The following is a 24,595-nucleotide window of genomic DNA, read 5'->3' on the forward strand; positions in this document are numbered from 1 at the left end:
GAGTGTGCACTGTACAGTCATCCGTAACATCTGCTAAGGAGTTTACAAAGAGTCCACGTTTCCATGCACATTCAAACACTGGTCGCTCTGCTGAGTCTGCAAGACAACCCCTATGAAAATATCTGGAACTGCAAGTTAAAGCAGTCCTGCTGAGAAATTCTAGTACTGGTCCATTCGGAGGATATAATCTCAGTTGAAAAGTTCTGAAGCCGCCACTTTAAATTCATGGCAGCGATCCGGAGATGTTCTGGCGTTATCCATTTACACGTATGGCATCTCCTTTGCCAAGTGCCAGGGATCTCACACAAATACATTAGAGCAACAATGCTGAGGAGTGTTGGCAATGTCCCGAGAAAAGTTAAACAGTCCTGCTCATACGTTGAGACTGCCCTAGTAAAACAGGTCATTCTTGCTGGAAAGACCTGCATCTGCAAACACAAGATGCTCGCTGTGCCACTGGATTCAAGCTAGCCTGGCTGATGAGGGGTGATATCCTGAAACCGATCCCAGGATGCTGGTTTCCAGTCCAGGGAAGACATGGCTTGGCAGTTCGGGCTGGACTGTTCCTATGAGGAGCATGGTCAAGACTGGTTTGCATAAGGCTGGGTCTAAGCTGGATTGGCATGGTGAACAAAGAAGTGATGGTTTTAGGCATAGATCTCTGTACTGGGGGTGAATTATCAGAATTCCGGCCATCATCTTTTTGTGTTGCCAAGACCTGCACCTGCCCCACAGGCAGTGTAGCATTGTTGCTGTGAAGTGGCCATACTGTCCCAATTAAAAGACAACAACTGTGCTAAGAAACGCAAATAGTGCCCCTTAAACCAAAACACAGCGCTGCTGAGAAGTGCAGGTGCTCCCCTTCATGGTATAAAAGGAACGATGAGAACTCATTGGTCCACCCATTAACAAGGCAGCCTTGCCGAGTAGTGTTGAGACTAGGCCACTGAAAAGATAGCGGGCCTCCTGAGAGAAGGAAGCAGCTTCTCCCCCTTCCCAACAAGGCTCACTATACCTGCTCAGGGGGTGACCTGAATAATGGAGATGCCTGGGCACGAGGTGGCAAAAGCGGACAGATGATAGGGTACTTAGGACATGGTGCTGATTGCATTTTAATAAACATTAAATCATGCCATCGGTGCACATAACATATTTGCCAAAAATGACAACTTGGTGTTGAGCAACTTTCCTCCAATGGTCAGTCTGCTCTCTCAAATAACAAAATCATTTGTTGTTGACTAAACATTCAGGCGGTGGTATAGCTAGTGTGTCATAGACCTTAGTGTAAGCACGAAAATGACCCTCTCCAAGTATCCAAGTAGTGTTGTGTAACATACATCACACACAAATGCGGGACCCTCAAACTCCTGGCACGCTGCGCCACTGCACTAATAGCTTGGAAGGCATGGGAAGGACGTTCCCAAGATTGATTAATTTGATCAAAACAGTTCCCATACATTGTATTCAACAGTTGAGTTGCCACAGGTCAGTGGTGTAGCCGGGTCTTTTGCCGCCAGTGGGGGGCTCAGCCTTTGCCACCCCGCGGCGGTCCTTAGAGAAGGGGGTGCCGGCAATAGATTCTTGCGTTTGCTGCCCCTTGCAGCTGTGGGGGGGATGGGGAAAGAGGCCCCCGCTTCCAAAACTCGTTCTGCCCTGGGCGCCCCATCCACCACCAGCAACACCACTGCCGCAGGTTGAAAGAGGAGTAGGGACCCCTCTACTGAGAAGTGAAAGAAGAGAGAGGCAGCTAAAAAAGCTCTCTCTATAGAAGGTCTGATCCCTGGGAAAAATGTAAAGGTGTGCATTTGGTTAATCAGCAAATCTAAAGGCTTCTTGGGTGCCAGTATAGACTTTAATTAATAGAATCTGGAATGTGTAATTTTAAAGGAAACCCATAGGAATAGTTTGCATTAGGTACAATCAGACTATTTTTTTAAAACATAACTTTTGAAAGCTCAGTGAACATTTAAACACAGTCTTTTTTTACATTGTAGGACAGTTTGTGGGCAACCCATTCTATACTGTGCGTAATACATGTTTTAAACTACTGACTTACTTATGCACCAACCAGGATTCAAATCAGTAATCTGGGTACATCCAACTGATTGCCTTAACCAACCAAAACGGTCCTACCAGCAATATAAAATTCCTCACAGATGAATTTCAACTTGCATTTTCCTTTTCATTTAAGGTATAGATGAAGGGATCACTAAACTGTTGCAGAATATTGTGTTCTTTTTAGCCACATCTTCGACCCAGCACCCCCACTCACTGACCACACCCCCACTCACTGACCACACCCCCACTCACTGACCACACCCCATTGTACTCCGGATCACAGTTTCCATCTTTTCTTTACGCACTTCGACCGCTGCAGAAGTGACCATAAATTTCCTTTCTAATTAACTGTACAAAGGGAAAATACACATCAGACACCAATTTAAAAAAAGCTGAAGAGGAAAGAAATTCATCACTGGTTCTGTCAAACATGCCAGCAAGAATCAAGAGCGAGAAAGGGTTGTTCATACACTAGATACTGTTGGTCTCTTCATTAGGGCAGCAGGCAAGCAAAATGGGACTTCCCCATGGCAAAACACCAATACCTGCCGTTACCAATGGATGGGGACAATTGTAGTTAATGCTCTTGTAAAAGATGTTCTTTGTTTCTTGTGGTATTCATTGCCATGCCTTTTAAAGCTGTATTGGTTCGTTTTGAGGGGTTCAGCTTCCATGCAGCAGCATCGCTGCATATACTCCAACCTCCCTTACATCTGCCCATTTGTGCCCAGGGAAAGTACAAATGACTGACAGCTCATGATGTTAGAGGTGAAGGCTCAAGTGTAGGATTCAAGAGGTGCTCAGTATCTGTATTTAACTTATATTGAGTGCTCACAATCAGCCTTTCGCTCATTTCTAAAGCAGAAAGGAGAACAAACGTACTGAGAGGTTGAGCAAATTAGGATCTGCTTTAGAGTTCAGCAGACGGGTTACTCAGTCACAAACATGACAGCTATCCGATCGCCCATATTACAGGTATTCGATATAATGCATTTGTAATACGGCTGGGGAGGGGGGTGGGGGGGCAGTCTCATTTGTGACAGAGTAACCCCTCCGCCGAACTCCAATTTAGGCCCTTAATCAGAATTTTACAAATAATGTTTTTAAATAGAGGAACCGGGATGGAGCCTGGAGCACCCCAGCGTGACCAACTTAGTGTCAGTCATTAGTCTATCGTCACTTCTGCCAAATCGAGGCTTGTTAGCCTTAAGAACAAGCACTGGCCAAACCATTAGGTCTTGCCTTTTGGCTTGCCAATGCTTTTTTTTTTTTTGCTGAAGTGGTTTCACATTGGCAAAAAGAAAAAAAAAAACAATGCTTGTTAATTAAATACAGTACTAAAAATACAGGATTAGTCTGTTTCGCATGAAAATGTGTCCAGAAGGAACAGACAGGAGCATAACACAGGAAGAGAGATTGAGAGAGAGAGAGAGATTGAGAGAGAGAGAGAGAGAGAGAGAGAGAGAGAGAGAGACACAGAGACAGACAGAGAGAGAGAGAGAGAGAGACAGACACACAAAGAGAGAGAGAGCGAGAGCGAGAGAGATGTGTGGGGGGTGCAACCATGCGGGGGCCCATCACTTTAAAGGGCATATTCACCCCATGGCTGTGAGATATGGAAGACTCGGGGGCCACGCATCATATTCCGCAGGCGGCCCCGACGATTTCGTATTACGCCACTGAGAACAGGGGCTTGAATGCACGATTACTCGGGGGTCACGGAAAAAAGAAGGAAGCGCGATGGATGGATGAAGATGTACGAGAACTTGCTACCCGTGCACTGCGTTTACATGCGGGATACACACAGCCTGCCCCGCCCAGACAGTGCCATAGCGCCTGCCACGCCCAGACAGCGCCTGCTCTGCAGAGCGGCAGAGGTCACGAGGACGAGGAGCGCCCTATATCAGTTCAAACATCTTCCGTTGTAAGGTGATATAACAGGGGGCGGGGCCCGTTACAAAAGAGCCTGAAGAGCGTTGCATAAACTGCTCGGGAATGCAGATTGCTCGCCTGCAGCAGTGCGCGCGCGCGGGCAGGGCAAGGACATGACCGCAGGCTCAGGGCCCTCCGTCACTTCAGAGATAAGGGCTTTGCCATCTACCACCCTCGCTCTAACCCCCCCGCCACTCCTCCAGCCCAAATCTAGCCACGGGTCAGCCCAGGGCCACTGAACGGGAGGGGGCTGTGAGACGGGGAGCGCCAGCTGGGACGTGCAAGATTCTCCCTAGAAGCACCACATAAGGGCACGCGACCTGGGGAGGGAGAAGCAAATGTGAACTAGTTTTATATTAGCTTCATGTTAGCAGTCGCAGCAGAGAAACCAAGGACTGAATGGTAACGGGCATGGTGGGATGTGCCAGTGTGAGCAGTTTGCTCTGCTATAAAGGAGTTCAAGCCCAAGCTTAACTTTGAGGGGAAAAGGGAGAGAAGCGGTAAACGCACCCTTCTTTTTCGGACAAGTCTTAAGTACTCAATTATAAAGAGGGAAAATGGATTTTGGGTTGGAGATCCCCCATCTGCTACATGCCTAATGGGTCTAGTAGGAAGAATGGTACCTCAGCTGGTAATTGGAATTTTAAATATCTGAGAGACTGTTCCTCTGAAGCTAACAGAGGTCAACGAGACACCCAGATGCATACAATCATTCTAAATGATGAGACGGCAGCGCGACTGTGTGCAGTTTTGTTGATTCAAGGCCCAGCAGAGCACCCGTTATTAAAGACTGGGCCACTGGTCCTTCCCAGTCATATCCTGCCAAGAGGCGAGGAATTCTGTGCCCTTTGCACCGGTTGACCCTTTCCCGGTGGCCCAGCCGCGCGCCCACTAAGGAGGGGCTTGGAGTGAGGTGAGGTGCGCGTGTTAGAGGGGTTGAGCGGACAGTGGACACGCTGGGACGTCGAGGGCGGATGCTGCGACACTGGCGATGCAAGGCATGTTGGCGGCTGTGCGAACCTGGGGGCTGATCACACCTGGGGGGAACCGAGAGCCCCAACTCTCTGCTCTGGGTGCAACGTAACGGTTCGAACATGAAACCGAAACGAACCTCCTACCCGGGTGGCTCAGGTCTCTTCTGTGAAGACCCTGCCCTCCACAGCTCCCGTTTGCATTCACACATTAATACACCCCTCCTTACCGCCCAGGTACAGGTCCCAAACAGCTCTTTGTTACAGAGCATGCAGTGAGAGATACTCGTTATAAAAGCTATGCAATTGTTGGTGCGTGGTTACCAAACAGGTCTGCTAACATCGGTGATTGAGCGCACCCTCCCTTCCGTGTAGCCTTGGGAATGACCGGCGGCGAGTTACAGGCCTTCGAATGACAGATTAATTCCTGGAAAACTGGAAAGCCCTGTGACACGTTTGCCCTTTTCTGCTCGGCTGTAAATGACTCCTCTCCTTTCGAAGAGTGCTCACTCTGCGGTTACCTGCACAGGTGAGGTAGTGGGCGTGTACTATTTAACTGCAGTTAACAGCTCGCATATCTATCTCACAGAATATACACTAATATTTCCGTAACGCCTGGGCACTAAAAAAACATTTTACAGTCCGGGGTCAGTCACCTTTGGAACTAAGTGAGTCCAGGTATGGGAAAGCCTTAATATAGCAACATCACACAATAAAATGATGGACGGAGTGTTGAAACTTTTCACTCAACCCCAGTCACAGATCTGGGTTTAATTATTTCCCTCGCCACGTCACCCCAGTCTGGATCCAGCCATGTGAAAATCAGCCTCGACTCTGCTCCTCATAGGAACAGCCCAGCCCGAAATGCCAGAAAGGTTTCAATGCTCCGTCCATCATTTTATTATGTGATAATGCTATGTGCACCCTAAGTGGCTAGGGGTATGCCCAAACGTGGGTGCCTTGCTCGCTGTGGGCTGATGAGGGGTGATACACCAAAACCGGTCCCAGGATTCTTGCTTCCCGGTCCAGGGAGGACCTGGTTTGGCAGTTCGGGCTGGACTGTTCCCATGGGGAGCAGGGTCAAGACTGGATCCAGGCCAAATCAAACTGGCATGCAGCGACGAGCAAAATAACGATGGATTAAACCCGGATCTGTGACTGGAGGAGATTGTTTAAAAAGTTGAAGCCTGTTATATAGCCTTTTTGCCAGGTTTATAAACCTTGTGCTAGACGCATGGCCCTGCCCCAGGTGCATGGTTTCAACTAACCATAGAGGCACAGTTTTTTCAGAGGAACAGATCTCCGAGCCCACTGGTCGGCAGCAATGCTGAGGGCATGCAGCCTGTCCCAGGTAGGGAGCACTGCACCCACCTCAGGCATAATAAACTGCTTGTTCTCGACTTCCCCAGACCCACAACTTGTCCCGCTTTCCCTACCAACTGCATCCTGAAAAGCACTCTAGAATCCAATAAAGAATTACAACCCAGGCTGTTGAACAAAAATAAAACAATGGAATGGAATGCAACACAGCGGAGATTAATTCATACACTGCACCCGTCACTTCTTTGTTTTTCTCAGAATACAAAACAGTGGAACACACACCTGACACGCGAAGCATTTTACAAAAGAATAAATGTTATTTGTGCAAAGGGTGGTATAGCATGCTTTGCAAAAACAACCACATATGTCCGCCATACCAAAGGCTGGCAGGAATAATAGTTAAAGGGCAATGCTTAATATTTGAACACCAGAATGCCATATAATAAGGAATTACAATTGGAAGCTTTTTCATAAGAGGTTGTGTAATGAAACAGACCACAAACCTCTGCAGCATAAAAGGCCACTTCATTAGGACAGACTTGTAGTTCCTTAAACAATAATTTACAAAAATGCATTCAATAAACAATTCGAATACATAGCAACCCCTCCCTTAAAATGCAAATTATGAATCCCCCCCCCTCCCCAACAGGTATACCTTTAACCTGCAATCCCACTGTATCTTTTTCCATTCGCAGCAGCCCTCCCTTTACATACCCAATCCCTCTCTCACACTCTACCAACTGTCCCCAATCAAACTCCTCTGTGTTTTTGTGTTGTCCAGGTCTTTAATCTCCTCTTCATCTAGTTCCCCCCCTCCCCAACACCCCCAGGTGGTTACGCCTGCCCCGACTCTCCACCCCAGTGGCAGCCGACACGGCTCGCTGAGGGACTGGGTCGGGGGTCACAGACTGCATTTTCGAAATAATAAAACTTACCTTACCGCCGCCGGGTCCCGCGTCTTCTCTCCTGCTCGCCTATGTCAGACTCCAGGTCGGAGCAGGAAGCAGGCAGCCAGGCTCCCACCCCGAAGCCAATCACAATGCTGCAATGCAGCGTTGTGATTGGTCTGAGCGCAGTGGCACAGCGCTCAGTCAGGAATTGGTCTGAGCGCAGTGGCACAGCGCTCAGTCAGGGGATGTAGGCGTGGGCATGTTCTCCATGCAGGCTGTACTGCAGCCTGCATGGAGAAGGGGGAAGTGTGCGTGACTGTTTTGGGTGCCCCTAGAGGGCCGACCAAACAGTCTTTGTGCACAGGTGTGTTCTAGCGCTCCTACCCTGCAGTTCCGCCCGCCCCTCACACACTGCCGCCGCAGGAGGACAAAATAAAATGATAACATTTTACAATAATTTTATTTTTTCCCATTTTTTTGCTGCTTCCTGTTAGTGGGTCAACGCGCCTTAGCGGTGGAGCCGCCACTGCTCTAAACCCCAAACCACAGGGAAGCTAAAACTACCCAGACCGGCGCCACTGTGCCGCGGCTCAAATATCACCCTCACCCGATGACTCGGGAACCTTCAAAATGTGTTTTTGCCCCTCCCCCCGCCCCCCAGTACCTGCTCTCCATAGTGACATTCTTGATAAAACGGTCATTGCCCAACCCTCGAGCACCATGGAGTCAGCAAGAGGCGGACGCTCCCGGCCCCCCCACACCTGTACATGGGCCCAGCACCAAATCGGATTGACCAGGACTGCACCCCGGCCAGAAAGAAAATTGGGCGTTTGGTGTGGGGCCGGAGGGGGGGAGGCGGGTCGTTGCATTTTGAGTTCAGAAGTTGTGAGGAAGGTGTGAGGAGTGCAGGGGGGTTGAAGGGATGATAATCACACTGAGGTACATTATGTGCCGATTACAAACTCTTTAATAGGACCCGTTTGAGACCAAGTGGGATGGACGAGCTGCTGTTTGCAGGACATTAAGTCAGGCTGCTCCCTGCTGCGCCCCTCGGAATACTGGCGCCCTGTGCCTAGGCCCAGGCCCAAGACCGGCCCTGCCTGTATACCCCCTATGACCTGCAACCTTGCCACTGGAACAAAGATGGGGGAAGAGGGGGCGACATTCGCTCTGGGGCACCACCCCCGGGTGCACTCTTCGGCTTGTTAAACTACGTAGTTGGTAAAGCCAGGGCTTTAAGTGTGCCGGGTCTCACCGGAGCTGCGCCCTAGCATTTTTTTTTAAAGGGGGCCTCGAAACGGGTCTCTATCAGGCTCTGTTTTGGGCCCTGGCACAGGCGGTCAATTTTTACTGGACTGCAGTGACAGCAGACACATAGACGTGTGCATGATCACACTAAACTTCTCACTAGTGGAGAAGTTACGGCATGACGTCATGCCAGGTGAGCGTTGTAGGGGAAGGGAAATCCTTTAAAGAGTCATTTTCTCTCTGGATTGCCCTTCTGTTTTTGAAACTCAGGAGCAGCAACATTGTCGTGGTGTCAGCAGGGCTTTAAATCGAAGCTATTTAAATATTATATACAAGCCATAGTTGCTGCTTGTATATCTTATGCAACTAACAACCATTGACAAAGTCAACAGTCCTGGCTTCTTGTAGGTATGATGTTATTTGTTGCATCATTCATCTGGATGCAATGAGAGAAACAGCAGAATACCAGTCGGGCGGCACACTATGCTAAGCACAGATGTGTAGCTTATGTGTTTTTGATCCACGTCCTTAACATCGGCCACGCCCCTTTTAGACCCCCCCCCCCCCCCCCCCCGTTTTTCTATCCCACTTAAAGCCCTGGGTAAAGCGTATATTGCTGGAAGATGGGGGTACTTCACACGAACATAATTTACTAGCGCCTGCAAACTCAGAGTGTAGATGGAAGCCCTCTCCAAACCAGGGCTACACTGCTGCCCCGCCCCTCCCGAGCGTTTCCACCCCACCGATCTCCGGGGGGAGACGGCAATATACGGCTCCTCTCTACCTCTCTACCGCTAAACACACGTCCAGATCACGCACTTTAACAGCGCAGGGAAAACTCAAAGGGCACCACACGCCCATAGCAGGCGGCTTCGGGGTTCACGCCTCCTCCTCCCAACTTCGCCCCTCCCTTCCTCGGCACTGAACTCTGAAAGCTTCACTTCACCATAAACGCTCTCCGCCCTTCAAAAGGGAGGGGGGGGGGAGGGGGGACACCTAGACCAAGGGGGGGGGAGGGGGGGGGGGGGACACCTAGACCAAGGGGGAGGGGGGCACACCTAGACCAAGAGGATCGAAGTCCGAGTTCAGCTCCGGCCCTGCACTCACACGGGACAGGCTGTCCAGAGCCTTCAGTCACCACAGGGCCCTTTCAGGCCACCCTCCTCCTGTCCCACCCCTCCGCCCCCAAGCTCAGTGTGGATTTCAGGAATTATCTCCTCATCCTATTAAGAACGGAAGCTGGTGACCTCTGCCCTTGTATCTTCTTTACTGAGGAACGAACTCCTTTCCGCTAACTCGGCGCGGCTGGTAAATAGAAAGGCCTCAGGTTGTTCCGGCACCAAGCTCATGGGTTGAGGGGGGCAAGGATCGGGCAGGGTTAGGACAGGTGTACACTCCATATCTGCAGAGCAGATTTTCCTGCGGAAGACACAGATCAAATTTTTTCCTGCAGAACCTGGGCATTTTGTTTTTTTTTGTAGAGAAATAACCCAGTGGTTGCTTTATTTCAGCCTGAATGTCAAAGCGGAGGGAAAGCGCGCAGAAACATTCAAAGGACAGAGGAACGGATGGGGCCCGGGAGGTGGAACCATGATGGCAGCTATTAACAGATTAGAAACATGCACTAAGGGATCAAGTCCGACCAGGGAGGCCTGCACAGTCGGTCTTTGCAGGGAAGCTGCCCAGCCCAAGTCACTCAGTCACCCAGTGACCTCTCTGATCACGATTACATAAAAGCATCATGCCCGGGCACGCTACTAGGGGCAGATACACGTGCAAAGGGGCCCGAGGGAAGGTGTGTGTGGGTGCACCCTATACCCCGGGATTGAGACACAGAAAGGAGGTGTGTAGAACGAGGGGGAAGAGGAGACAAGAGCTCGGCAACGGGACTCACCAAGTGTAGCTGAAGAGACTTCTATCTGCACGGGAGGCGCACAGATCTACATTTCAATTCGTTTTTTCCCTGAACATTTAGGATAACAAATGAATACAGTAAGGCAGCGCAGTCTGATGCGCTATTCATTGGTTGGGGGGAAAAAAGTTAATATTTTTTCCACTATCTTTTGCACATATTTTACCTTCTTTTCTTTCCTATAGACATCGAACATCAATTTCGGCAGAGGTCCACGCATCTTTCTGTAGATTTGGGTGGTCTCTAGTGTGTAAGAGGGTGGAGTAACAGAGCATGGAATCCACGAGACGGAGGTACACAAGGTAGGGTCATAAGAGATGCACAAAAGGCAAAGAGCACACTGATCTAGGGAGCATGCAAGTGGCAGTAACAGGCAGACCAGGCAAGCGAGCAGACAAGCGTACAGCAGTCATGGAGCATGCAGCAGGTAACAGGAGGGACCACTATACAGGTGTATGTTCGCGCACCTAGAGCCAAGATAAAGTTACAGCAGCATCACAAAATAAAATGATGGACAGGGTGTGGAAACTTATGAAACACTCACCCCCCCCCCCCCCCCCGTCACAGATCTGGATTTAATCTATTGTTACTTTGCTCGCCAGGTCACCCAAGTTTGGACCTGGCCATATGCAAATCAGTCTTGACCCTGCTCCCCATGGGTACAGTCCAGCCTGAACTGCCAGGCCAGGTCCTCCCTGGACCGGAAACAAGCATCCTTGGGACCAGTTAGGGGCATCACCTCATATCAGCCAGGCTAGCTTGAATCCAGTGGCGCAGCAAGCAAGAGATCCCCGTCTGGGCACTCCCATGGGCGCACATAGCAATATCACAAAATAAAATGATGGACGGAGTGTTGAAACATTTCAAGCACTCACCCCCAGGTTACAGCAGGCCATGCACAAGCTTGATCAGGGGACGTGCTCTGCAGATGGAGGCAAGGCAGTACATGGAGACAGCAGCAAGGGAACAGACAGTGTTTGTGGTGGGAACACCTCAGGGAGGTCTGTGCCTCCTCCCTCGAGTGGTGCCACCCACCGAGAGAACTGCCAGGGCCCATGAAAGGACCCCTCCTCATCAGAACAGGCGTTATAGCACACTCCCTTTAGTGGGGGCATACCTCAAAGGGTCATGAAACACAATGAATAAAGGCCACCCACTTGTGCCACCCCACCATAAGATTCTACACGGCGTGGACTGCAGTGTCACTATTGTAGCAGTGCGGGGCACGCGGCCCGTACAGCAGGCCCACGAGCAGAAGACTCACCACTGTGTGATGGAAAAGCAGCTCCCAGGACTGATGGAGCTTCTGGTTCAATATCATATCCACAAAGTCATGGAGAAAATATCCTGCAAAAGACCGCAACAGAATCAGTGCCTTGTGCTAAGCATGTGAGAAGACCGCATCAGTGCCCCGCGACGCCCAAGGGAGAGGAAAAACACCAGTGCCCTGAACTACTCAGGATCTCAGACATTATCAGTGCGAAGTGCATCACGCAGGCGAGGATAGGATCAGAGCCCTGCCCTGCCCACAGGAGTGGGTAGCATCAGTGTCCTGTGCTATCCAGAGGCATCAATGCCCTGCATTGCCTGTATGTGAACACTGCAGGGATGCAAAGCTCTATACACAGTCTACAGCATCAGTGTCGAACACAGAATGCAGGCGAGGACAGCATCAGTGCACAGATAGTATCAATGCCCTGTGAACACAGCATCAGTAACACACAAGGTCAATGGATGAAGACGCTACAATACCTACAGCACGTTAGCATCAGTACCAATCTGTACTCACTCAAGGCCTCGATAGAAGGACACCGCTAATGGAGGGCAGACAGCCATACAACCATCCACATACATCGAAGGGAACAGGTCAACATCATCACACCGACAGCTCAACCAAGAACAACGAGTATCCTGAGCAAACACGCAACTTGCTTAAAGAACACACCAATATCCATGACACGCATACAACATGCCAAGCTCAGATCGTACACAAGGACTACACAATGGCCACCACAAACCAGGGCAGTGAGGTTTACAGCTGCGCTCCAAAAAGCAGGACGGCTGATCCCAGCATAATGAGCAGTAGTACAGGGTTCTGCCAGACGCATCTGAAGTACTCCTGCTCAAAGAGGCCTAATGTCTAAAAAACCCCTTGCTCTTCTTTTGATAGCAGGTGGGGGCTAGGCATCACGTCTGTAAGTGTGTGTGTGGCATCATTAAACACATTCGACACTGAAAAAATCCAGTCCATTAAAAAAATCAAGTTGTATCTAATAGAAGACAACCTGAAATAAACTGGTATGTACAGGAAATTCAAGTCCTTATAGTAAAAGTGAACACCCAGAAACTGGACTAATGGAATGAAACACTGAAAAGGCACAAAGAAGAGACCAAGAATGAAATGCGGGAGAAACCTATTGTAGGGACTTCAACAATGTGAAGATGTAATCCTAGGAAAGCAAAGGAGTGGGGATGGCCTCCTACCCACTCCAGAGCACTGTGTCCTCAGTACATTAAGGACCACCGTCAGCTTACAGAGCCAGCAATAGGCCTTGCTGTGCCGCCCGCTGGACACAGAAGTTCAACAGTGGTGACGGATCCCTAGACCAGAATACTGTCCCATGCGCTTGAAGGAAAGCAGGGTGAATGGGCGGATGTTAAGGGACCGGTAGCTACAGTTCAAGGATAGACTCGGATCCTCGTCATTCCTCGTTGGGTAATGGAGACTCGGATCCTCGTCATTCCTCGTTGGGTAATGGAGACTCGGATCCTCGTTGGGTAATGGCCCAGAAGCCGGTCCCTCTGTGTTACAGTCGCCGAGTACCAGAAAGTGTGTCATAATCTCCTGCCTCCTCGCAGCCATGCTGAGCACTAAGGAGGATTAGCAGATGCAGTCACCTCAACCCCATGAAAGGACACCACCTGACATGACCTTACACACACACACCACACCTGCTACCACGCAGGCACCACTGAACTCAAAGCACCATGTAATGCGGTTTCGGCATTACATGTCATAACACACAAACACGCCCCTATTCAGCACATTCCGTCAAATGACTAACTGAAAATTAGCACAACCACCTCCTGCATGTATGTATGTATGTATGTGGTACTTCTATAGCGCAAACCTGTCCAGAAAGTAGCAGAGCTCTGTGCAATGTCAAAGACAAGCATAAAGTCAAAGGGGGATACTGAGGGAGCGTATCGTGGATTGGTGCATTGTGATGTGGTATTCTTTAAAGAGGTGCGTCTTATACGCGGTCCTAAATTGCAGCAGCACTGAGGTGGCCCTGAAGGATATGGGGTTGTTGTTTCAGCCCTTCATCCTACATGTTAACACACACAAACATCCATGTTCAACCAGCCCCCTCTACATGGCAGTATAAACGACACACACATACACAAAGACGTGCACGCCAATATTCGCCCATCCTCTTTTATGGCGTTTTCCCCATTCTTCACTACTGCTCGGGTCATCTCTCCTTCCCATGGTGCTCCATGCACACTTCTTTGTCGACAGCTGCCCCCACAGTCCCTTTTACCCTGAGCTCTGCACATTCCTGCTGTCACCTCGCGAACCTTACCTATGGACACAGCAACCAGGCTGTGGGAGAAGGCGGAGTGCGTGGAGATGAGGTCCTCTGCCATTGCTGGATGTAGGTAAAACCTGTTGGGAGACAGTCACACAACACTTAATGCTGTACACATGGACATGTCACAGGCAGTCAAGAACATAGCACGAGGCATGGGCATAAGCAGGCTGTTGGATAGTGTGAACCCCCCTTTCAAAGCATAAGCCCCCCCCCCTCCCAGAATTCAACGTGTGAGCTCCTCTCGACAAGAACAAAGCTCCAAAGCAGGGCTTGCAATTCAGTAATTAGGAGTCAGTTTCTGGCCACCTATTTTTGGCTTAATGACCAAGACTACTGCTTCCGGTCACATAACTAGGTGCTGCAGAGGACAGGTACCCTGGTTCAGCAGCTGGGAGTGTTCTGGGCAGAGAAGGACTATGGACACAGGACCAGGTGGCGCATTCCTCGGATGTGCATGGCTGCTTGCTGCCGTTGCATTCTAAACAGGAGCTCAGCAATTTGTATGGCCAAGATACCCCTACTGGGTTGAACTGCATGCATTACAAGTTAACATAATTTAGTACCATGGCTTGACTAGAAACCAAATATCAAACTCGGAAAAAAGGTCCAACCCAGGCCCTAAAGAATGAAATGGGGCCATGAGGGCACTGTTGGGTCTTGGCCAACCATCTTGCTCTGAAAGCAGCGCTCAAACCTGGCAGCCTACGGGGGACATGCTAGAGTGGCGGAGTGACCAGTCTGGCCCTACTTGGAGGGGTGCAAGAAGCAGCTTACTTTTTATGGAAACCATAGGCCACGTAGCTCGCAAAACCGGAATTCCCCACCAACCAGAATTCACACTAGGCTCACATCACAAACGAATGGTCTTTCATGGAGTAAAGTGAATTGCTACCGTTTACACATGCTTGAAAAATGTTGAATAACGGTTAACTTGCTAGCTTTGGAGTAGCGGCGCTTCGCACAGAGAGGTGGAATATACCAAATTGGTACAATTCAGATTTTTCCAATGGGTCTTGGGGCACTTAGTGGTTACTTTTTTCTTCCATTTCCCAGCCCCCTACAACCCCCCCCCCAACCTATCGTTCTCAAAAATACATATTTTCCAGTTTGTTCACCACCTTATTTCTCACCGGTCTAAACTTGCCCTTGTTGCACCACCAGTCAGGCTCGATTGCATCATAATAATGTAAGTAGCCTATCAATTTTCAATTAACGAATTTGTGATTCATGATTGGTTGCAGTAATGAATCGGCATGGACACGCTCACGCAAACATACATACGTTTCACCATCTGGTAGCCAGGTATGAATCCCTGTACAGGCTTCTTGAAGCTTCTCAGGGGACAACAGCGAGAAGACGCTGTAGTCACACTTCCTTCAACGGTTGAGGCTCTCGTGTGCCCCGGACTCCTTCCCTTCACCCCTGCATTACAACTCATGAATTACAACTTGTTTCATAGGCAAATTGATCGGAACCTTTCTGATCCTGATGAAGGCAGACTGACCCATGAGGCAAAAACACAACCATAACATGTAGACTGACTTTGTGATGTTGGAGTCCTAATCAGCTCCCGGCTACATTGTATACCCATTTTGAAACCTGCCTGGAAAACCCATGACTAAATATACCCGATTGGTTTCTTTGCCTAGGTAAATTTTATTTGGTCTACACATGACCCCTAGCAATATTAGCAGCTTTCTCATTAAGGTTGAGCCCGTACAGATGTTCTATCATTCTGAATGAGGAACTTAAAGCATGCTACAGATAATACGTGGGCGAGTCCCTTTAAAAACCCTAGAGGAGTGTCTTTGCAGGGCAACTATGAGCCTATAGAAATTCTACCCCAGTGTTTGCCCAGATAGTGGGCCTGATCTAATATGCTGCAAGTTAAGCCAGTTTCAGGCCCACAGAATCCTTGGCCTTCCATGCCTCTGGAGTGGTTTTCTGACCCCGCTCACATATTGCCAGCCAGCACCGTGTCCCTGCAGGCCCTGGAACTGGTTGGCCTCTCACCTGGTGTGCCCTGCTTGCACAGCTAATCTTCTGCAGTCAGGTTGTACACTACTTCTGGATTATCACGGGTCTGTGCGAGGCCACGCTGCACCACCTAGCAGTGCCTCATTTTGCCCGGCTCCAGCTTTGCCGAGTGTTGCCCATTGAGGACGCTTAGATCACTGCCTGCCGCTTTGCCTCGCCATCCTATCGGACCAAACACACTGACCGGTTACCCCATTGCATCCTTCACTGGGAGTTATCGGGGGGGGGGGTCGACTATCCACAGAACCATTAACCCCTATGTCGCTATGTCCTCTGCCACACGCTCATCTCTGCGGTTGCGCTTAATGTGCTGCTCATCTGCCACCGCACACTCCAGTGGGTCCCGCCTCCTGACCGAAATCTCTGCTGATAGCAATCTGGGGTCTTGCCAGAGCCACCCCGACGCAACCATTCGGGCCCCTATGGGAGCACTCCCAAGAGACACACTTTAACGTTCATGGCAGCAAAACTAAAGATATATAGGGCAAGGTACCAACCACATCAATCCAAAAACCTGTCAACCTGCCCAGGGTCCCAGGCCATATGAAAAAAATCCAGCTGAGGACTGGCATCTATCACATCTGGAATAAGAGCCAGGGTATATTTTAGAGTCTGAGAGGGGTCAGATAGGTTTGATGTAAGTAGGTAAATTGTAGGAGTTTAAAGCGGAAGTTGGTTGACACAAACCAAATCTGCTCACAGGCTTTCTGTCAGAGTCGGTCAGGTCCTTTCCCACAGTCCACGCTCCATCCATCTTGTCCGTAGAGCTTTCCCGGACCGGTCTGCGAGCAGGCCCACATGCAGGTGAGTGATGAAGCACTGGCAGCCCACCAGGTCTCCCAGGCTCTGTAAAACCTTGTGCTCCCCTGGTTCTTTCGGAAACGTGGTCTAGGCGCCCTGGGCTATATGTGCCAGGCGAGCTTGCTGCAAGAACTGACCCTGGTCCATTCCAAACCATTCCCGGACTTGGTTAAATGTGAAGAACCGTTTAATGTCATAGAGGCCTTCCACCATCTCACACCCCCACCTCCTGCTCAAATGACATGTTTGGTAGCAGGGCAGAAAATGGTCTTCATATCCACAGGTGCAAGTCATCAGCATAGGGTACCCTAACCAAGACCACCATCACTACCACATGCCACACTCTACCCATCTGGCGCAGCACGTAGGGGAGAGAATCAGGGACCATAATCCCCATCACAAGAACCTTCTGAAGTGTGCAGGGGTCATAGGTTTCCACTAGGAAGGACTTTTCCCAGTCCATCTCTCTGTCCAACCACTACACGCTGAAGTTGTAATGCCGTATGGTATAGAAAAGGGACCGGCAGTCCGAGACCCCCCCACTCCGCCAATGGAGCTGGAGTGTGTCCAGATTTCTACCACCCGCCCAAACCATGCAGCCCCCCAATCTGCCCAGCTGTACAGAGGTCATAGGAAGGATTGGGCACACTGCATTGTGCAGCACAGAGACAACACAGCAGAAAAAAACTTCCACCTCAGAGATGCGTCCCATCATGGAGAGTAGAAGCATCTACCAGAACTCGACTGACCGAGCCAGCCTCTCTATCACCCTCTCCACGTTGAGCGCATAGTGAGCTTTTGGGTCTCGCTCTACCCAGAACCCCCAAATATCGAAAAGCATCCAGTTTCCAGGGTATTCCCGGTCTGCCGCGCCTGTCCCGCCAGGGAAACAACCTAGACTTTGCCCTGTTAATCTGCAACTCCGAGACTGCAGCAAATTTACTCCCTGCAACAAAAGTCAGACCGACCATTCCAAGTCAGTGCATTATCGGCATACAAGGACACCACATGTGGGCTGTCACCCAGATGGACCACCCCCCTCCCCCCCACAGGTCAAGCCTGGCAAGGCACACGCTCGCTAGCGGTTCACCCTGACAGGGCTTGTGGCTGTTGCTTAAGCAGCGTTAACACCTCACCAACCAACAACCCAATTTCTCACAGGTGATCACAAGTTTGGAACACAGAGACACGTATGATAGAGTGAACACACTGGGAGCATGGAAAGTAGACCCAGTGGCTGGCCTACGAGCACTGTTGAGCACTGCCAGCAGCACCAGACAAGCACTACAGGGGTCCCCACACCACAAGGTGCCCACAGTGTTTATGAGCAATCCACAATCCGACACAGGCAAGAGCATGGAAGGAGGAGAGACCACACGAACTGATGGCGTGCGGCTCAATCAGTCAATCATAGAGTATGTAGAGAGCGCGGCTCCTCCGAGACTGCCCTGGCACTACTGGCTCGCTGATGATCTACATTGACACATAATTACTCAAAAGCGCTTTCAAATAGCCGGGTCTTAAGGAGGCGTTTGAAGGTCTGTTCTTCCTTCAACTCCCGAAGGGGCAGATGGAGGGAATTCCAGGCAGAGACAGCGAGGAACGAGAGAGGAACCACCCCATTGTTTTCCTCTCAGATCTCGGAACCACTCCCAACAGAGCTTCGGAGGCTCAAAACACAACCATTCACCAACGAAACAGACAAGGCCTGTAGAGAGAAAGAGCCCCACCCTAAACACTGGGGCGAGGCGTACATCCTCACCGATCCTAAACACATGGGCACCCCATAACACGACAGGTTACATCATCACTGCGCAAAATTCCAAGCAAGCGAGACTCGTCCTCAGTCCCAGCACCCGAATAAAGGGTCCGCGCACAAGGCCACATTAGAAGGCAGCGCCCAGACTCTGGACCTTACCGTTCACACCCAATAAAAGCTTTGTGCAAGACAGGCTTCGATTAAAAAAATAATTGAACATTTTTTACCTACATAGCTGCTTTTGGTGCGTTTTTTTTTTTACCTTGTTTGATGAACATCTTTGTTTTACTGTACTTTTTTCCCCCTGAACATTCATGCTCGGATTCCAATAGCAAATATACAGATTAGTAACATCTTCCGAAGTACTAGTCAATAAGTGATTGGCTTTTTTCCCCTCAAAGTGCTCTGTACAGTGCTCTGAATCCCCGATATGTGAAACAGGCACTAGACTGGTCCATTCATTCATAAAAACATGTTCCGTGCACTGCTACACAGCTCATGTTCTTTCCTGGAGCATCATCAGAAGCGGCACGTGCCCAGTGGGCGGGGCAGCAGCACGAAGAACCTGTGGCCAGTCCAGTGCTAAAACACTTTCTTGGCTCGACAAGTCAAACAAGTCTTGCCAAAAAATGAGCATGAGACACAAACAAAAATGCACCTTACAAATGTTTACATTCGCTTTCAAGGCGGCTCCCTGTGAGAGGCTATTTTTTTGTACTGTGCTCCCTTTCACTGCTCGGGCCTTGGGTGGCCAGCTCAGCCTGGACTGTCCCTTGTGACCCAAGAGGGATGCATATGGTAGCCCTCCTCCACAATGGCCCTGACAAGCTAAAAATGAAAGAGGAAAGCGTCTCAGAGTAAATTACTAGTGGCCGACATTACAGCAAGCATTCCACCCATCATTGTATATGCAGTCTAAGTGTGACGTGCATAACCCGAACTGGGTCCAGACGTCACTTTGAGGTTTAAGCCATCAGGCTGCACCTCTAGGAGATGGCGGAGCAAGGCTGAAGCCGGTCGGGGGGGGGGGGGGGGGGTTGCTTGTGTCTCCTACAGGTTAGACCTGGACTATACTGTCCTTTGTGAGGCAGAGCCAAGTCAGCTTTGCATGAGGTTAGTCTCGGTCTGCAATGGACAAACAAACTAAAAACAATGGACTAGAATGCGCCCAGACGAACTAACAGCAATTGAGAGTAATCGAGGCAGTTGCTCTTTGTGTTGTAAAGGTCTTTTTTTAAAGATTTTCAACACTTTGCTGCCCCACTGTGGTTTTTATTATTTTCCCGATTATGCTTCTATTGTCTTCGAAAAGGCTTTCTTACAAAATACTGGGGGAAAAAAGGGTTTAGAAAATCCTTGCTTGCAAAACATTGTAACAGAACATGCCTCAGTGTCCACTTCCACCAGGTCACACCGTTTGCAGATTATGGCTGTAGGACTCAAAGATCTCATATGGTAACGAGAAGTGTGGCATTCTTCCACCTGTGTGCTTTCCTGTCAATGGACACGACTGCATGAATCTACTAGGGATTCTCTTCAATTTATGGAAGATCAACAATAGAGCACATGCTCTGCTGGCCAAGGGCTGCCAGTACCCAAAGTTTACCCCAACCAAAGTGGAGTGTGGTCGCTACAATCTCACAACGGATTGTATGGTGATTGACGACAAAGGGTACATGCCTTCTTATCTGGACCGCTGAAGGGGAGCGAGATCGTTCACCTATGCACTGTAAATTCTGTGCAGTCTCATGGGGTCTTTACATTGCTGCCACAGAGCGTGGTGTAGTTGTGTGTGATGTGCTTCTCATGGGTAGGATGAGGCAATCATGTCAAATCAAATCAGGTGTTTGTTAAGTGCGACTACTCACCCGTAAGGGTCTCAAGGCGCTAGGGGGGTGTGTGTGTGCGTGGGGGGAGGGGTTCGCAGGTTCCAGTCCATCAAGGAGGGGGGTCTGTCGAAGAGCCAGGTTTTGAAGTTTCTTGCGAAGATGGGGAGCGATGTTATCTGTCTGAGGTGGAGCTGAAGGTCGTTCCAGACTCTGGCCACGAGGAAGGAGAATGAGCGGCCTCCCGATCTGGTCTTTCTGGTGCGGGGTACCACTGCGTAGGAGAGCTGGGCTGATCGAGTCCTTTGGGGTGTGTGGAATTTGAGTTGGCTGTTCAGGTATGCTGGTCCGGTGTCGTGGAGGGCATTGTGAGCGTGGGTTAGCATCTTGAAGGTGACTCTAGCTTCGATGGGGAGCCAGTGGAGTGTTCGCAGGTGCTGGGAGATGTGGCAGTGTCTTGGCAGGTTGAGGACCAGTCTTGCGGCGGCGTTTTGGATGTTCTGTAGCTTGCGGTGAGGTTTTTGTTTATTCCGGCATAGAGTGCATTGCCGTAGTCGAGCCTGCTGGTGACCAGGGTGAGTGACTGTCTTTCTGTGTTCGAGGGGATCCATTTGAAGGTCTTACGTAGGAGGCGGAGGGTGTGGAACTAGGAGGACGAGACGGAGTTGATCTGGCAGTCCATTTTGAGCTCTGAGTCCAGGATGAATCCCAGGTTGCGTGTGTGGTCCATGGGGGTAGGCGGGCTTCAGAGGGCAGGGGGTCACCAGGTGTCATTCCAGGCATCTGGGTTTGGGCCCATGAGGAGTACTTCAGTTTTGTTGGTGTTTAGTTGTAGGCAGCTGTTTTTCATCCATTTGGCGACGGCTTCCATGCCTTCTCGGAAGTTGTGTCAAGGTGAATGGTGTCCAGGTAGGACACGGCATGAGCACCCAAATTGGTGGTTCCCTTCCAGATTTTCTTGGTCCAGTGCTGGATGTGATAACTTCCATATAGAATGTTTCCAAGCAAAGCCATATTCAATATTTTTGGGTCCCTGGGCAAATCTTATTTTGGGGCCTTGTCGTTTGGCACTTTGAATTTATTGCCATTTTCAACTTCATGAGGTCTTATCAATACTGAATTATAGGGACAACTTTCAGGAAAGGCTAGGAAAAACAATCAAAAGCTCAAGCTGCCTGAAATCTGCCAGCCAAACAGTACTAGTAGAAACTCTAAACATGCACTGACAAAGTTGTTTCATTATGTGCTTGGATCTAGGGCGGTTTGTCTTGCAAAAGTATTTTATGAAGAAGTTGGCGTCTAACCAGCCTGTTGCTCCCACTGAAGGAAAATCATGCTTAGAGTGGCTTGGTGGAGGTTTAGTTGAAAAGCATTAATATTAAAATAAGACAATGCATTTAGCTCTTGACATTGTAGCTTTAATTTTTGGATATTTGTGATCAAAATGTAATGCTTCTTCAAAACAGGCATTCTAACTGCAACACTGAAAATCAAAGCCAGTCACCTCGTAGGAAAGTCGCCATCCCACGGGATGATATCTGGTGATTTTAACATTAACCACGTTCCCTTACAATATACCGCCTCTCCTTTTCTATAAGGACACTTTCCTGGCTACACAGTGACCCCTGGCTCTGCTTAATAAAAGAAACAGGAGGGGATGGGAAGACAGAAAATAGAGCTAAAGAGAAAAGTATGACGAGATGTGTGCAGTACTGGAAGAATGGAGTTAGAGACAGATGAGGGTATATTTATACATAGTTATTGCAGTGGGCCTTCTGGCTGTCCAAATCACTTTATCAGGGGACCCCTTGAAAGGCAATGACCCTGAGAAATAGCCCACTTTGAGACCTAAAAAATACATAAATAACAATGGATTTTGGATGCGGGGTCTATGACAGCTCCCAGTCCCCCTTCATTGACCGGGAAACCAGTTAAGATTCCAAACTGTTCTAATCAGAAAACCATGCACAGCAAATAGATCCCTCCTTAACCCCAGCACCCATCAGATCTCATGCAGGCTTGTCACCCAAGCACCAACACAGTGTCCGACTAGGCTCTAGAGACATAAACGAACACTTAGGGCCTGTGTGCACACACTATTCAAGTGCGGGTGGTCGACTTTTTAGCCTTACTGGTCTTTGGCCTATTTTCATGGAAGCGCATCCTCACCGGCTCAGACTCGCTTAGTTGCTCAACACTGCACACAGGTGATTGCAAGAAACAATCTAGGACAAATGCACCATACAACCGCTGCAGTTCGGTCGTAATGACTGGTTAGGAGGAATAAAATGTGTAACCAACTTGAGAACTCTCTAAAGATCCGAGGACAGAAGACCCTTGCCCCCAGATCCACAATGGTAATAGGGCCCCATCCGAATGGGGTGTTTCACCATGTTAAACCCTACAACAGTGGTTAGGGTCACACCTCTGAATCGGAAGGAGCTCGGAGTTTCTGCATTCATCCTTATTGTAACTGCCCTATTGTTACTACCAATTATTGAGTGTCTTGCATACTAGTAAAAGTGTCATGCTGTAAATAAGTTTCTATCTACCCGTATGTCCTGCATACAGCAAGCCTTATCTGTTTAACTCTGCTACAGTGTACAGTCAAACACCCAAAGTAGTAGCTTTATTTTTGAGTGCAACAGTAGACGGAGCCCTAACTCGCCAGTGGTCAAAGAAAGTAGCCACCACAGATAATTCCGTTAACCATGGACTGCTTCTGGGCTGGGGAAAAAGACGCACACTGGTTGGACCCTGTGCTTTAGTAATGGTCTATGCCAGTCAGTCTCCATTCACACTCTGTGGTCTGCACCTGAATGCGGTTTGCGTTTCAGAACATAATATTAGATATTCTGCATACTTTGGGTCTTGTGCACAAGGCCTGCTGCATTCTTGTTTACCGTCTTGCCCCAGAGGTGTCTCCAAGTATGATGCACTATGACTTTCTCGAACCCATTTTAAGTTCCTGAGAGTCACTTCCTGGATGCGTTCCTCCAATTAGTGATCTGGCAGGGGTTGCTGGGAAACAATGCTCTTGGATTCTGGTGAAATGTTGGCCATGTAGTTTGGGGCATTGGGCGAATGTAAGGATATTGCGCACTAGAAGGAACCTTTTAGGCCTACTCGGAATCCGCAAGTTAGGTCCTTCCTATGCACACTTAGTACTGGTTTACAGAATCAGAGGTGCTGGGGTTCTGTGGAGTCTCTTCCCATTCTGTGTACTCCGTGTGTAATGTTAGGCTAGATCATGTCTGTAGAGTAGCATTGGGACGCGGAATGCACCATTGGTGTTCAGCCCTCTACTGGGAGATGGTCAGGGCTTCCAGGAATGGAGCTAATTAACATCCCTCCCTGGGGATAGCACAGACAGGTACCAAGGGAGGAGTACAAGAGGCGCTCCTCGTGCACGGATCATGCAGTGAATATGCAGCAAACATGCACAAGGACTGAAGGGCTACCCCGTATTGAAAAGTACCATCCTCCCTATTTGGATCATCGCGCCCATCAGGAAATGATAAAAGACTAGATTCATTGGCCAGTGGATTGTTCAACACTGTTCTTGCTTTCTGCTCAGTCACATAGCAGGGTCCTCAGTGTGCAGAGAACCAAGAGTTGAACCCCGAAGCCTGATTGCTCCCCCCCCCCCCCGCCAGACTACGGATCTGCGATGGACTGCCCGGAAGGAGCTCACCCAGCAATATCCCAGCGAAGAACGAGCTACCTGCAACTACTGGCGTTTGAAACTTAAGGAAAGTCAAGGCAGCTGCTCACGATAAGGCAACTTGCTGCACATTAACAAGTGAGACAGAGGAAGCTCCTTACAGTCAGTGCAGGTGAGACTGCTTCGCTCCGGAACCCGCCCCTCTACTGTGGGAACCTGAGGGTGCTTCCAGTTACCATCGCTAGCTGGGAAAGACTGCCCTGCTGAAGAACGTATCCTCCGCCCCTGCCCTAGGACTTGCATTGTCTATGGCTCAGTCCTTGCTCATCCTGCACTAGAAGCAAGCAGCACGGTCTCAGAGCCCTGCTATTATACACGTTAGACTGGGATTAGCAGGCTCCGTAGCACAGGCCAACACCTATGTCTGTGTCCCCCTACAGCTAGTGGATACTGGGTTAGTGGGACTTTAGCAACAGCTGCTACTCCGAACCAGACCCCGGACACCATCAGAGTGGTGTCCTCGCCAAGGCAGGGTGGGCACTTCTATTAATTTGACTAGTGGGGCAGTGAGTGGACCAGGA

The 24,595-nt window shown here is 49.6% G+C and overlaps 1 protein-coding gene across 1 annotated transcript in view; it reads right to left on the minus strand.

Moving 5' to 3' along the window:
- TLCD2 (TLC domain containing 2) overlaps positions 1 to 24,595 on the minus strand; it is a 92,458-nt gene that overhangs the window by 62,973 nt on the left and 4,890 nt on the right. Inside the window, exons 2-3 of the mRNA XM_085649064.1 lie at positions 13,919 to 14,001; positions 11,596 to 11,678 (exon numbers count right to left, since the gene is read on the minus strand). Of these exons, the coding sequence (XP_085505190.1) occupies positions 11,596 to 11,678; positions 13,919 to 14,001 (166 nt within the window). The remainder of the gene's footprint in view (positions 1 to 11,595; positions 11,679 to 13,918; positions 14,002 to 24,595) is intronic.

The sequence above is a fragment of the Triturus cristatus genome, chromosome 3_2 (assembly GCF_964204655.1).
Source record: "Triturus cristatus chromosome 3_2, aTriCri1.1, whole genome shotgun sequence".
NCBI lineage: Eukaryota > Metazoa > Chordata > Amphibia > Caudata > Salamandridae > Triturus > Triturus cristatus.